The sequence below is a fragment of the Camponotus floridanus genome, unplaced genomic scaffold, assembly GCF_003227725.1.
Source record: "Camponotus floridanus strain SB8 unplaced genomic scaffold, Cflo_v7.5 scaffold68, whole genome shotgun sequence".
Lineage (NCBI taxonomy): Eukaryota > Metazoa > Arthropoda > Insecta > Hymenoptera > Formicidae > Camponotus > Camponotus floridanus.
In genome coordinates, this window is record NW_020229836.1 from 522,236 (window position 1) to 535,787 (window position 13,552).

The 13,552-nt window shown below is 25.1% G+C and overlaps 2 protein-coding genes across 2 annotated transcripts in view; one reads left to right on the plus strand and one right to left on the minus strand.

The window, feature by feature from the left end:
• The first annotated feature begins 1,730 nt into the window (after positions 1–1,730).
• Positions 1,731–4,159, plus strand: LOC105258556 (cytochrome b-c1 complex subunit 8). Its single transcript, XM_011269882.2, has 2 exons — positions 1,731–1,895; positions 4,031–4,159. Exons 1-2 carry the CDS (start codon positions 1,739–1,741, stop codon positions 4,123–4,125), a joined length of 252 nt encoding a protein of 83 aa, XP_011268184.1. The 5' UTR covers positions 1,731–1,738; the 3' UTR covers positions 4,126–4,159.
• A 565-nt stretch (positions 4,160–4,724) lies between these two features.
• The window catches only part of LOC105258587 (dynein heavy chain 1, axonemal), an 87,031-nt gene continuing 78,203 nt past the window's right edge, over positions 4,725–13,552 (minus strand). Inside the window, exons 47-60 of the mRNA XM_025413539.1 lie at positions 12,709–13,019; positions 11,976–12,201; positions 11,483–11,678; positions 10,967–11,160; positions 10,233–10,387; positions 9,435–9,801; positions 8,320–8,499; positions 7,807–8,058; positions 7,224–7,376; positions 6,568–6,836; positions 6,016–6,236; positions 5,742–5,923; positions 5,228–5,351; positions 4,725–4,987 (exon numbers count right to left, since the gene is read on the minus strand). Coding sequence (XP_025269324.1) covers positions 4,770–4,987; positions 5,228–5,351; positions 5,742–5,923; positions 6,016–6,236; positions 6,568–6,836; positions 7,224–7,376; positions 7,807–8,058; positions 8,320–8,499; positions 9,435–9,801; positions 10,233–10,387; positions 10,967–11,160; positions 11,483–11,678; positions 11,976–12,201; positions 12,709–13,019 — 3,048 coding nt within the window. The 3' untranslated portion in view covers positions 4,725–4,769. The remainder of the gene's footprint in view (positions 4,988–5,227; positions 5,352–5,741; positions 5,924–6,015; positions 6,237–6,567; positions 6,837–7,223; positions 7,377–7,806; positions 8,059–8,319; positions 8,500–9,434; positions 9,802–10,232; positions 10,388–10,966; positions 11,161–11,482; positions 11,679–11,975; positions 12,202–12,708; positions 13,020–13,552) is intronic.

The following is a 13,552-nucleotide window of genomic DNA, read 5'->3' on the forward strand; positions in this document are numbered from 1 at the left end:
TATTATATAAAATCATTATATAATATTTTTAATTATCACAAACAATGAGAACACATATATAAATTACACGACAATCGATTGTGCTTGTTTATCATTAACCTTTGACCCGTTGATCGAGCCTCTATTTCTGCGACTCTGGAGATTGACATGATGGTGTTGAAAGACTGAAATGTATATAAAGCAGATTCTCGTACGTCACGCGCGACGAGGTGTAAACTTCGCAATCGCGTCCCGATTGTCTCTCGTAACGCGCCTGCAACCGATGCGCTTGCCGCTCGAGGCAAACAGGTGTCCTTGTGCTATATCGTACTTATTGACGTTGCACTTCGCAGTTGCCGCGATCTAGTCTGGACCTGGAGGGTCGATGATCAGGAAAAGCCCGACTTTCTCACGGGCTTGCGGGATTCTAGGTCACGCAGCGAAAATTTTAGCTACCTTGTAAGCATGCGCCGATTTTGCCACGTGCCGGTTCATGTTCTTCTTGTCATTCTTCTCTCACAGAGAGAGCAGTGAAAAAATATTTTATTGAAATTATATCTGTGTCCTCTAGGAGACAATACTCGGAGCGATAAAGCACACCGGAAAAAAATATGTCACGATGATAGAAATAGTTTGCCGGATAAATCTGATTGGAAAAAGGATTATTTACGCGAGCTGTTCGAAGAGATTTTTATTTCTTATTGTATATAACTATATGCATTGCGCGACATAATAAACATAAACAAAAGAGATTATATATTACTTTTATTATTTTTTTCTGTTATAAAAATTGCATCAATAATAATATGCATCAATAATAATATCCACCATAATAACATCCACAGTAAAAGGATAAAGTTTGCAATAATAATGATAATATTAGAAAGAAAATATTATAATACTATATAATGAAAAAAATATATTGTAATATTATAATATTAATATAAACGAATATGTACCTCGTTATTTAGAAAAGTTGTTATGTTCAGTTATTTATACAAGCTCAAAAAAAATACATTAAAACGTTTTATAATAATGATTGACTTACAATTAATTAATAAAGGCCATTTATAAAATAAATATACGTAAATACTAAAAAAACGTCAATTTTAACATTTTACGCGCATTACAATATATTCCTCTTGTCAATGAGCATGTTCAAGTTATTTATTTAGTAGCATCTGTAGTACAGTAAAAAATATAATTTTCTAGACAGAAGTGTAAAGATATAAAAGTTGGAGAACTGAAAAACGCTTTGATTAATGTATTTAAAAATATAAAATAAGGTCAATTTGAATTAATTCTTCATTCTTCAGCATAAAAAAATTAGGAAGTAAGATCGATAGATCAGTTCATTTCTCGATTTCATCGAGACATATTTTAATTTCTTAGAATCATTTCAATATTTCCTATAAGAAGATAGTAAAATTGTGCGTTAATATGCATAACCTTTTGTTGGAAATCCAGGATTTGATATATATCATCCCATGATGGCATAAGAGATTTCTTCCATATCATTATACTCTTAGGACTCTTAGGTCTAACTTTTCCGATATTATCTTTTGATAATAGTTGAATGAATTTTAATGATGTTTTAATTTTCAATTAAATGCGCTTTACGATTTACGATATGTTCAATTTGCAATTGTTTTTTTTTTGACAAAATAAAATAAATGTTATAGAAGGTAATGACAGCAAGAAATTAAAAGTCAGAGATAATTTATAATTTCTTGATCTGTTTTATTGTGATTCATGCAAAATGGGTTTGCAGTTCGGCAATTTACCAATTCGGATTCGTAGAGTTGTGTATTATGGTTTATCACCCATGGAGCAACGGGCTTGGGCAAAATCAGTGACGCATGGAATACCTAATTTGATAAATAGAGCAATATGTGCACTCCCGACAATGCTTCCAGGTATATATTTATAAAGCTAAATGAAAAGCTAATAAAATATAATATGAAAAGCTAATAAAAAATAGAAGAAACACGAAAACATAATGTTATCTTCTTTATCAATTCTATAATTTATTAATTTTTTTGAAACCGAATCATTAATTACGTAAGCTGTTCAAAGAGATTTTTATTTTTTGTTGCATATAAATATATACATTGCGCAATATAATATATGTAAATGAAGAGATTATGTAATGCTTTTATTATTTTTTTCTATTATTTTATTGTTTATATATTAACATATTTTTAATGATTTGTCTTATCTTCCATATAATTTCAAATATATCGATGTTTATTATTAAAATATCTTGTTTAATCCCTCGCTTTTAATCAGTATCTTTTAATTAGCTAAATTTACTCAATCTCTTTACTTTTAATTTTTTTCTAAAATTAAAATAATATTAATGATATTTTATGTATATATATTTTAAGTATGTGTATATATATATATATATATATATATATATATATATTTATATATATAATATTTTAAATGCAAAAGAAAGTAAGATAAGTTAAAAATAAGTAGATTTTATGTTGAAATCCGGATTCTCTAATAAAATCGCCGCTGAGATTGCAGCGCGTTAAAAGTAGGCCACCGAAATCAGCTGATAGTGTGTGTACATAATTCAATCTTTTAGCATGTTCATTCATAGATATAAATGATATGCAAATGTATCAAAAATTTTATATAACTCTGTAACTTAGCGAAAAATTCAACTATTAGACAAAGATGAATCTATTACGAAATTTTTCTCGCACATGTGTACGTTTATTCTTAGAAGCCGTTTAATGTAATAGTAGTCAATTTTGTGAAGATTTATTTTAAGATGAATAAAGATTGATCGGATATTCAAATAACTTCCACAGTAATTTTATATTAATATTGCACATATTATTGTTTCTATAAAACTGCAATGTTAAAAATGTTTAATTATATTAGTATCAGAGATGAAATTGATCAAAAAATAGCATTCATGTACCAAAATTTTAATTTTATATTATGTAATAAATAAAATAATCTGTCGTTATAAATATCAATATGATATCAAACAATGTATGAGTATTTATTTTTGATTTTTATACATGCATTGGTGCGTAATATAATACGAGATAAGCAAAAAAGGTGCACGATAAAAGCACGCATTTGATCGGCGGAAATACGCTGGGATGTTTGTTATAGACACAACAAAAGTCAATTTATAAAATCAATATAATTGTTCTTTATGACGTCACATTTATTTGTAGCAATATATATTTTTTTTGTCAGTTTTCTCGTTTTTTAAACTATCTATAATTCACGTCAAGATTGAGAAATACTAATATATAAATATATTTAATATTTATTTTAATTTCCGGATTTATAATTGAGAGCTTTAAAGCTTTATGTAACACATTTAATCATTTTTCTGTAAACAATATATTAATAAAACTTTTAGCATTTAAATAATAATATATAATCTTTGAAATCCCTATATTTTAAAATTTAAATCATTGTTGCTATCGAAAAAATCATAAATTGAAAAGATTGTAGATAAATATATTTATTGCATCATTTTTGTTGAGGATAATAAGAAGATATTTTGTATTATCATATTTCATATATTTCGAAATAGAAATTTTATTCTTTTTCTATTAAAACTGTTCTTTAATTTTTAAGAGTACTTTTATAAATCACTATTTTACAGTATGTACCTCTAGAATATAAATTACGTACAGATTTTTCTCTGCTTTCGCTTTTCTTTTTCTTATAATTGTAATATTTATTTCTACAAATAGAAAAGAAAAGAAGAATAATAAATTAAAAAAAGAATTCATGAAAACTTACTCTATAAAATTCGATTATTCTATTTTAATAATTTCTTCATCATTTTCTATAATGAAAATAACTTTTAACATTTTATGAACCAATATTATTTTATAATGTTTGATATGTTTAGAATTTTAAGTTTTATTTTTATCATTATTTTAATTTACTGAATTTATATAATAGAATGATATTTATATATTTTATTGAACTGAATTTTATTGAATGAAATTACATATTTTATTCTCTTTTGTAGTGATTATTCTCGATTGTATGTTTTTCGTTTTAGGTTTTATAATGTCAGCTGTGGTATATAAATGGTCTATTGCAGAATATGAACGATGTAATCGCAAGGATCCCAAATTATACGAGAATGACAAATAAATGCAAGAATTAATTAAGCTATTTTTAAAGTCGACAAATGTTTTATGTTGATATTATTGTCTTTAAAATTATTTCTAAAAAATTAAAAGTCTACTGAAAATAATAAAAATTAAAAATCTAATAAAAAGAAATATAGAAAAAAAAATATTATTTCTTGCCATTTATATTATTCTTACGCATTTATATTATGCACTTTCGTTTTTATATTATACATATAATATATTAAAATAATTAAATATTAAAATGTCAATAATTTTTTGATAAGATATTAACAGAAAGTAAACTGCTATGATTTATGTATACTGTACATTTAATTACATGCATATAATTATCTGATAGTATTACTATTATTAGCTACTAGTTGTAATAATGTATGGAGAGCAAATTTATAATTACTTAGTGATTTATGAAGTAATTATAAATTTAATTGAAGCTTGTATGTATATTGCATATTTCTGAATAGAGAGAATAATAACAATATTTGAAATGTTTCCTCCCTATGTTTTATCTGAAATACTATGAAATACTATTTGACAATAAAAATTTATTTGATACATTTATTGATTACAAAATCAATAACATATGCTTTATTTTTCGTCATATCACAAGTCATAAATTATATGACATATAGGGACAGAGAAATGTTAATAGTCTAAGGCACATATCAATGCCACTCCTCTTTTTATCCAGTGCGATTGTGGTTTATCAGCAGGAATTTCCATTGCTAGAATGAAGTTTGTGGAATGTCCCGTTGTTGTTAAAGTTCCAGAGCGCTCGATAGTTTTATATACAGGACATATATAAATACCATGCGATGGAATTATATGATTAATTTCTGGTAACAGAAGGATTGGTGGCATATCTGGAATAACAGATACTATTATATATTATCTGAATAGAGTCCACAGCGCAGTTAAATAATTTGTAATATACTTAATAAATATATAAATAATACAAAAAGCTTTGAAAAACAAAATTATATTTAATTAAATTATATTAATACTTATATTTTTTAAGCTTAATAATTTGTTTAGTAAAATTTCATATATTAATGTAAAATATTAATGTATCTATATGATAAGAGATTATTAAAATATTTAACCAGTGAATAATTCCTTTGGTAAAGATTCTATGAGATAATTTCCATTCCATCGACAACCTTCTAAGAAAAGACCATAAATAATACAACCATCCGATGGTTTTTGTTTTGGCTTAGAAATTAAAACCTGTAACATGTAGCATTGCGTATAACACATTGATTTTTAAAAGAGATACGATTTAAAATAATTTCTTGAGAAATAATATTGATTTAAATCTTAAATTTAATCAAATTAATTAGTTACAAGTTAATAATTGTTAATAATTAATTTAAACATATGCATAATAATTTAATAATTAATTTAAACATATGCATAATATTAGTATTGTAAATTAGAATTTATGTGTATAGATGTAAAGGTAACATTTTATTTGATTACTATTTATATTGAATAAATTTCTCCAAAAGCTTAAAGAACATTGAATTATCATTAATCTCTATTTTACTGTAATTATTATATATTGTGTGTCACGTCATGTTGACTAATTAATCGATTAATTACAGACTGTAGACGTACTTTGTAACTAAAATCGATCGTGTCAATAGATACTATGTGTTTCCGCGCGAAGTTTTGTAATGTGCCAGTTAAAAAGGCTTGAGGAAAATAGAAACCTGATATCCAAAATGCAGACGGTATACCATGATCTCGCCAATCACTTATAAATTTAATCCTGTCTTTTAAATCAATGAACCACGCGGCTAATAAAAATAATAAAATATATTTAATATAACTGTAGATGAAGTAAAAATTATAATAAATTATTAAATTTATAATTAACCTATTTTTCTACCTAAAGATTTTAGAGAAGGATAACTTTGCCAATTCGGGGGTATTTTATTGTTAACAAGACTAATAGCCATCATTTCGAGTTGTTCTGACATAATGATTGAGCCTTTTAAAGCTTTCAAAAGATTTTGCAACATTGATTGCACGATTTCAAGTAAGTCATTGTATCGTTTGGCTTCTTGCAGTAATATGGTATTAAAAGATTCTTCGTATGATATAGGATATCTGTAATTCAATTTATTATATTTAGAAAATTCTATTTCTTTAATATTAATTTATTCATGTATGTGTTATGATTTTAAAAACATTTCGGAATTTTGTTTCTCTTTGTTTCTTTATAATAATATATATGAAAATATATTAGAAAATAAAATATATGTTACGAGGTAATAAGTCTTTGCTACATATTTTAGAAATTATATAAAAACATATATATATTTTATGTATTGGAAAATAAAAATCAGAAAAGTTTGTTATTTTAAGTTATAAAGAAGTTTCACTTTAAAACCATATTAAAATATAAAATTTTAGATATCCGGATAATGATGTTCAATACCTCTCTTGCATTGTGATTAAATCAAATAGTTCGGGCATCGTGGCAAACATATCGTTGATTATTTGAATTGTTATTTCCTCGCTACTTGCAGCTGCAATATCGAGTTCTCTGGGCTGAATGCTTAACAAAGTTGCGAGACAGATATACGTTTCTGCTTGAGCGCATGTTATATCGGCGTTTGAATGCATGCCAAACAGTGACGGGTTGTCGTTTAAAGGAAGACCCTTTATATACTCTAGATAATCGTCAAATAACGCTGCAACTGGTAGCTTTATATGTAAAAAGTAATAGATGAGATTATGATAAGAAGATAAAAACATGATTAATAATAGTTTCTTATAAATGCTTTTATATTGTGAGAAGCTATATAGTATAAATTTTGAAAATATGTAAAAAGGAATAAATTAGTCTTTTACTGCTGATGATCTAAATTTCAAACTTATTAACTTCAAAAAATCAATAAATTTTTAAATAAGAAAGAAGAAATTAAATATTTATTATATTCCTTTTGTCAGATTATTTATGTTAAAAGATATTTTAATTTTTTCAAGAATCATCATAGTTTAAAACTTATAGGTTCTTAATTTACATTACAAGTATATTTTAAAATATATTTGTCATTTGAATATATGTACGAGTATATGTCGTATATATACCTGATGATAAATATTTTGTTCGTCAAATTGATAATCTGGGGAGAGCACATTGGCATTATAGTAATCTTCAAGAAGTGTCAGAACACATCGGTGATCCCAATCGTCTGTTATTCGTCCACCATAATTAATATGTCCAGCAGTATATTTGAGAATCTTTTTTATGTTCGAACCATTATTTAAAAGGAAAAAAATTTATTTATTTAACATATAAATTAAATTCTCTCCAAGATATCGAAGAAGAAAAAGTTTCTAATTTTTAAATTTTTTAAAATTTCTTGAAATTTTTTTTATTTGTATAAATTATTGTATAAATTATATATTGCAAGTGTAATGTCAAGATATTTTATTCAGTATAATATTATGTAAAAAATTGCAATAATATTTAAAGTTAAATTTTTTAAATATTGTAATATATGAAGTCACGTATTTAATATACCGATTTTATATTTACGAGTGAAAATATGAAAGCATCATTTCTTTCTTTTTTATATTAGTTCCGCAATACTTTTGCGAAGAAACAGAAAATGATTGAAATACGAATGCTTTGAGCTCTGCTTCTCTGCTTATTTTATCGATATTTTACCTTAAAGGGTAAAGTATCATATTCCATAAGAAACATGTGTAATTGCGACAAGCATATAGCTAAATCTCCGCTTGTAAATTCGTAGGATACATTGAAGCCAAGGGAACCAAATTTTCGTCTCTCGAGAAGTACGGAATGGAACATGCAAAGCGAGAATATAAGCCACTTGAATAGCGAAGCTTTTGGATGATCGGATTGCAGAAGCTCTTCCATTTCTGTCACTTGTGTCAGATATGCACAGAGCATATTTGCCTATGTTAAAAACACGGACAAAAATAAAGGAAACTCTACAATAATGTCAACATATAATATGAGAACATGCTTTTATTTTTTTATATTGTTGTAAAATAATGATTTTTTTATATTTTTAATGCTCAAAGTTACAAACATGAAAAATGTCGTGTTTTTAATGTATTTACAAATATTTTTTTAACTAAAAGTAAAAATAAAGTAATTCTATCTAAAAAGTGTATTTTGAAGTTTTACACAAAAATGACGATGTAATATTGATACCTTTATACCTCGCGGTAGTTCTATCGTCATTTTGCTGCTGTTTTGAAGAATATTGACGGGAAAATTGAGAGAGGGTGAGGATGTCAACCACAATCGAAAATCTCGGTGAATATTTTCCTGTAATAATGTTTCAACGAGAGATTCGAGTTGTGGCATCCAACTTGGTGCCAAGTGACAATTCTGTAAAAAGAGAAAAGTTTATATTATCATTAAATTAATAAAATGAACTATTATTATTAAATTAATATTTATTTTTTATACATATACATCAAATATGTTTTTATTTTTTTATATAATCGTTTAATATACATTTTGGTAGTCATTTAATAACATTGTTAAATTAATCTTTTTGCATATATAATATTACAGCATTATTTTTATATATACACATATTTTTTAATATTTTCAATTGGTGCCATATTTTATATGAAAAAGACATTATTTGAAGATGTTTAAAAATTTAAAAAAAATAGCGGATATATTGGATATCCGGAAATTCCGGACATGTCATAAAAAATTGCATATTAGAGAATTGAGGAAATAGCGTTATTAATTATCGTTAATGAATAATTAATTCTTAAATAATTCAGAACAAGTAATATTGTCTCTGCTATAATATTAATTTCACGTGTAATATATAATAATAAATTCAGTTATTAATAATAATTCAGTTATTTCGTTGAATGTAAAATTTTGCTATCTCCTGTTTTCTCTTTATCATTATAATATGAGCACATTATGCAGCGCAATAAATTATTTCTCTGATTCTTCTGTTTCATATATTATCAAAATGAGACATTTTTTCTTTATCATTACATTTTATTTTGTCGCATAAAAAAGATCAAATTTTCATATTATACAAGAAGCTTAGATATTTTGAATATATTATTATATGCTGATTACGAGATTTACATATTCCTGTACTTGCAAAATAAATAAAATAAGTTTTAATAGTATTTTCATATTATTTTAATTTTAATGTGTAATATAATATATGCAATATATAATATGTAATAAGTACAAATATTAAATAGATAAATATTTATTTTTATGTATTAATGCTTTTTGTAGAATAATTGTATTTATTTTATTTAGTTATCGAAAGATTTTCTAACTTGAAAAAAGACCCAAGTGCCTATCTCCGTTGATTGTTTCAGCATAGCCTGCGCTCTGAGCCCTTGACCCTGGCCAAGAGATATCGAATACAATTTTCTGCCCATCTTTAGTTTGTCGGCAAATTTATATAATTCTGTAGCCGGATCTGTACCGGGTGATAAGATAAAGACAATCGGCGTGCTATTGGATGACTCCTTATAAATCGTCGACAATTCCGCTATCTGTGGTTCAACAAATTGCCGACCAATCGATTTCATCACGTAGATTTGTATAGCATTAATAAGCTTATCAGGCCGTAGACACTTGAGTATTAGCAACTTTTCAAAATCGTTGAGCTTCGTGTTCCATGGCTCGGGAAACAGTGCTCTAAGTAGAGCAAAATTGTATTTTAAATGAAAGTAATCTTTGTTTTAATCATTTTGCAAACTATAGAGTAAAAAATTTTTAATTTTTAATATGGTATAAATTTTTTTATATCTTTTCTTTGAAGAGATTATAGAAAATACAAAAAATAAAAAAAAATAACATTTCTTACTTTTTCATTAATAAATTAAAATATAAAATATGTAATTAGAGAGAGAGAGAGAGAGAGAGAGAGAGAGAGAGAGAGAAGGGGAGGGAGAGAGAGAGAGAAAGAGGGAAAGAGAATAAATAATTTTATATTAATATTTAATGTATAATTTTCCTTCCTCCTTTTTATCCCTATTCAAATTGATATAATTATTTCTAGATTAGTGTAACACCCTGATCGTTATATAATATGAATTTATGAATATGAAGAAAGATAATCTACTTACAAATGCGCTTCTTGAGTATCAAATATATTTTTAAATTGGATTAAAGATAACTGGAAAGATGTCACGAATTTGTCAAACTTTGGAAGCCTCTCTAAAGCTTGAATTTCTCTCCAGCATCTTGGGGTAATCCATTCTGGTGCGGGATTTGACAATTCCTAAAGAGAAGGAAAAACTTTGCATATATATCGATAATGTGTCAACGTGATAAATATTTTTTATTTACACACATTGAAGACCATTTTTAGCTATTTGTTTTAAATTTTAGCAGAAACAATTAAAAATTAACAAAACAAATTTATTCTAAATCTTTTACTTTAAATAAAGATACATTATAGTAAATTTAATTCTATTTCACATTTGATAGATTTTTCGTGCTTGATTTATATGTCAAAATGATGCTAAATATATAAAAATAGAATAATACTTTATAATAACAATAGTTTTAGATCTAATTTCTATATAATTTCCAAGATTTATTTTATACAAATAAACTTTTAAATTTATATATTACGTACTTTTACAGTATCGTTATAATATACGTTAGTATATTAATATTTGTACATATGTATGATTATATTTTAAAATGTTTTGAATAAATTAGATATTATATTTGTATTTCTCTAAAATTAATGCAATAATTATTTGCTCGATGAAGTAAATTTTTATTAACTAAAATATATAAAATTAATGTATATAGTTTTACACTATAGCTATAAATTCGCTTCATGTTTTACCCATTTTGGTGCGACCGTAGTAAGAAAATGTCGCCACTCTTTCGGATCGATTTTTTTATTGTCCAAGAGAATACGTGCACAGAGAAGAAAGCCAAAATGCAATTTGTGTCTTTCAAATAAACTACGACATACGTTCGAAAAGAGCGTGTATGTGAAGTTCTCGTTGATGTTTGAGATTCGTTTATTAATATTTTCTGCGAAATTTTTTACATAAATTTTTTGTATAAATTACAGTAAATTAAAAAGCGTAAAATATTTTACTTTAAATATTCAAAATATTTTAGAATTTTAATTAATACTAATTAATACTGATATTAGCGTATCGATCCTACTGTCTGATTTTTTAAAGAGCTTTAAATTTAAGAGAAATATTATATAAACGTCTATTTATATAAACACAAATTCAAGTTTATATAATCTTTTTAACTAATATATTTTTTAAACTTATATATCAGATAAGTTTGAATTAATGAAAATTAAAATGCGACTGAATATTAGAATACGAAAAATACTTACCACTTCTTTCGGTATTTGATATACTGTTGTTAAATATAACAATGAACCATTCTAGAGAATATTGATACATGATATCGATATGCTGAAGATCAACGATACAAAAAAACAATATTTGTGCCCGATTTGCTACTGGCATGTACAATGATCTTGTTAAATCGATATTTGTTTGCGTAAGTTCGGCAGTCTCCATCTTTATCTATGTTAAAAAATCACAAAATTTATATCTTTGATAAATTTATATAAAGAGAAGTTTTTAATTGTACTTTTAATATTAAATGGTTTTTATCTCGTTATTTTTAACGGATTAAATATCTGTATGGAATTTATTTTATATCTTATTTTAGTATTGAGATTTTATCTAAATTAAATTAATTTATAAATTACATACTTATTGTTAGATTATTAATCTATAAATACATACTTAGTATAAATTAAATTAATTTATACTAAGTATATATTTTAGAACACTCTAGAAATTCTTTTAATATTTGACCTTGATTTTTTCGCTTTTGGTTTTGGAGGCTTCCAAGGTAAGAATCAGGTCAATGTCATCAACTATCGATTTTTTAGATATTGCAAGTTTGTGAAGAATTTTCTCTTCAATTGCTTCTAGATCCCGTTTCATTTCAGCACATGATACAATAATCGTGTTTCTTTCTTGCTCGAGATCAGGACGTTCTTGTATCGTGACTAGAGATAGCATCTGATCGATAAGATTACTGTAACATATATACATGGGATTAGATACAACTGTAATATCGCAATTCATAATATAATCAATTGATGTCGGGATAGTTGGAAGTTTCCTTTTTTATCAAATAAGATTAAGTCAACTTTAATTTATCATTTTTGATTTATTTAAAAACTACATTGATTATTCAATCTTATATTAATTACATTTAGTGATATTTATAAAATAGAATGATAAATTTTCTGAAATAACAAAATTTAAGAGAGAAAAAGATGATCGCACATATTAAAATAAATAATGATTGAAATTCTTATTGCATATAATTACTATTAAATATAATTAGATAATTATTTTTATTGCGAAATAATATGTAATTAGTAAGAATGTTTCATCATTTTATAATATCATATGTATAAAATTGACAAGATATTTGTATAAAGAATTTAATTGATTGACAAAGTCCGCATACTATTAATTATTAGCATATGTAAATTATTCACATAGATTTTTTCTATTAAAAGAATTAGAATCTTACCTAACAGTGAGCGCAAAATTGACTATTAGTACTTTCATCATTATTTCCGGAATATAATGCGGATTTGACAATCTCGTAGTTAGATAAAGACGAAAATCGAAATTGTAAGGTATGATATTTTCACCAATTTTGATACTCAATTGTCCGGCATGCTTAAATAATGAACGCGTAAAAATCGGATCTAGGGTAGTCTCCAGTTCGGTACCGACATTTTCGATTAAACATGGTTTCCCGAATCGCACAGAATTTTCAATGACACGTAAAAGGTTCTTATCTGTTATTTTTGCTATTACAAGTCCATTTGGCTTATGCTGAAATAAAAAGTAATTTAATCGATTAGGAGAAAATAGGAAAAAAATATTATTAAATTATAAACAATAACTGAAAAAAGTCAATGTAACAATTATTTAATTATAAATTATTAACTATTTAATTTATATTAACTAACAAATATAAAATTAATTATATATAATTTCAAATTTTTCCTAGTATTTTGTATTTATGTTCTTCTATAGCTTTAAAAAGTTGTAACATATTATATGTAGTATCGTATGATATATTTCTGCATTATATAAATATGTACATAACATATAAACATTTTTAAGAGTCAGATAAATTCAATACATTTCAAACATTATTACATTATTGAGTAAAGAGAAAATTGATGCAAATATAATAAAATATTTCCATAATAAATTTTCATTATAATAATAATAATATCATCATATAAATTGTTATGATTTTATACAGTTATTATAATTCTATTTAAAATACATACATCATAATTTAACCGAGTTTTAGTTTTACGCTGTATTTCATTACAAAAGTTTCTTGTCAACAGGTG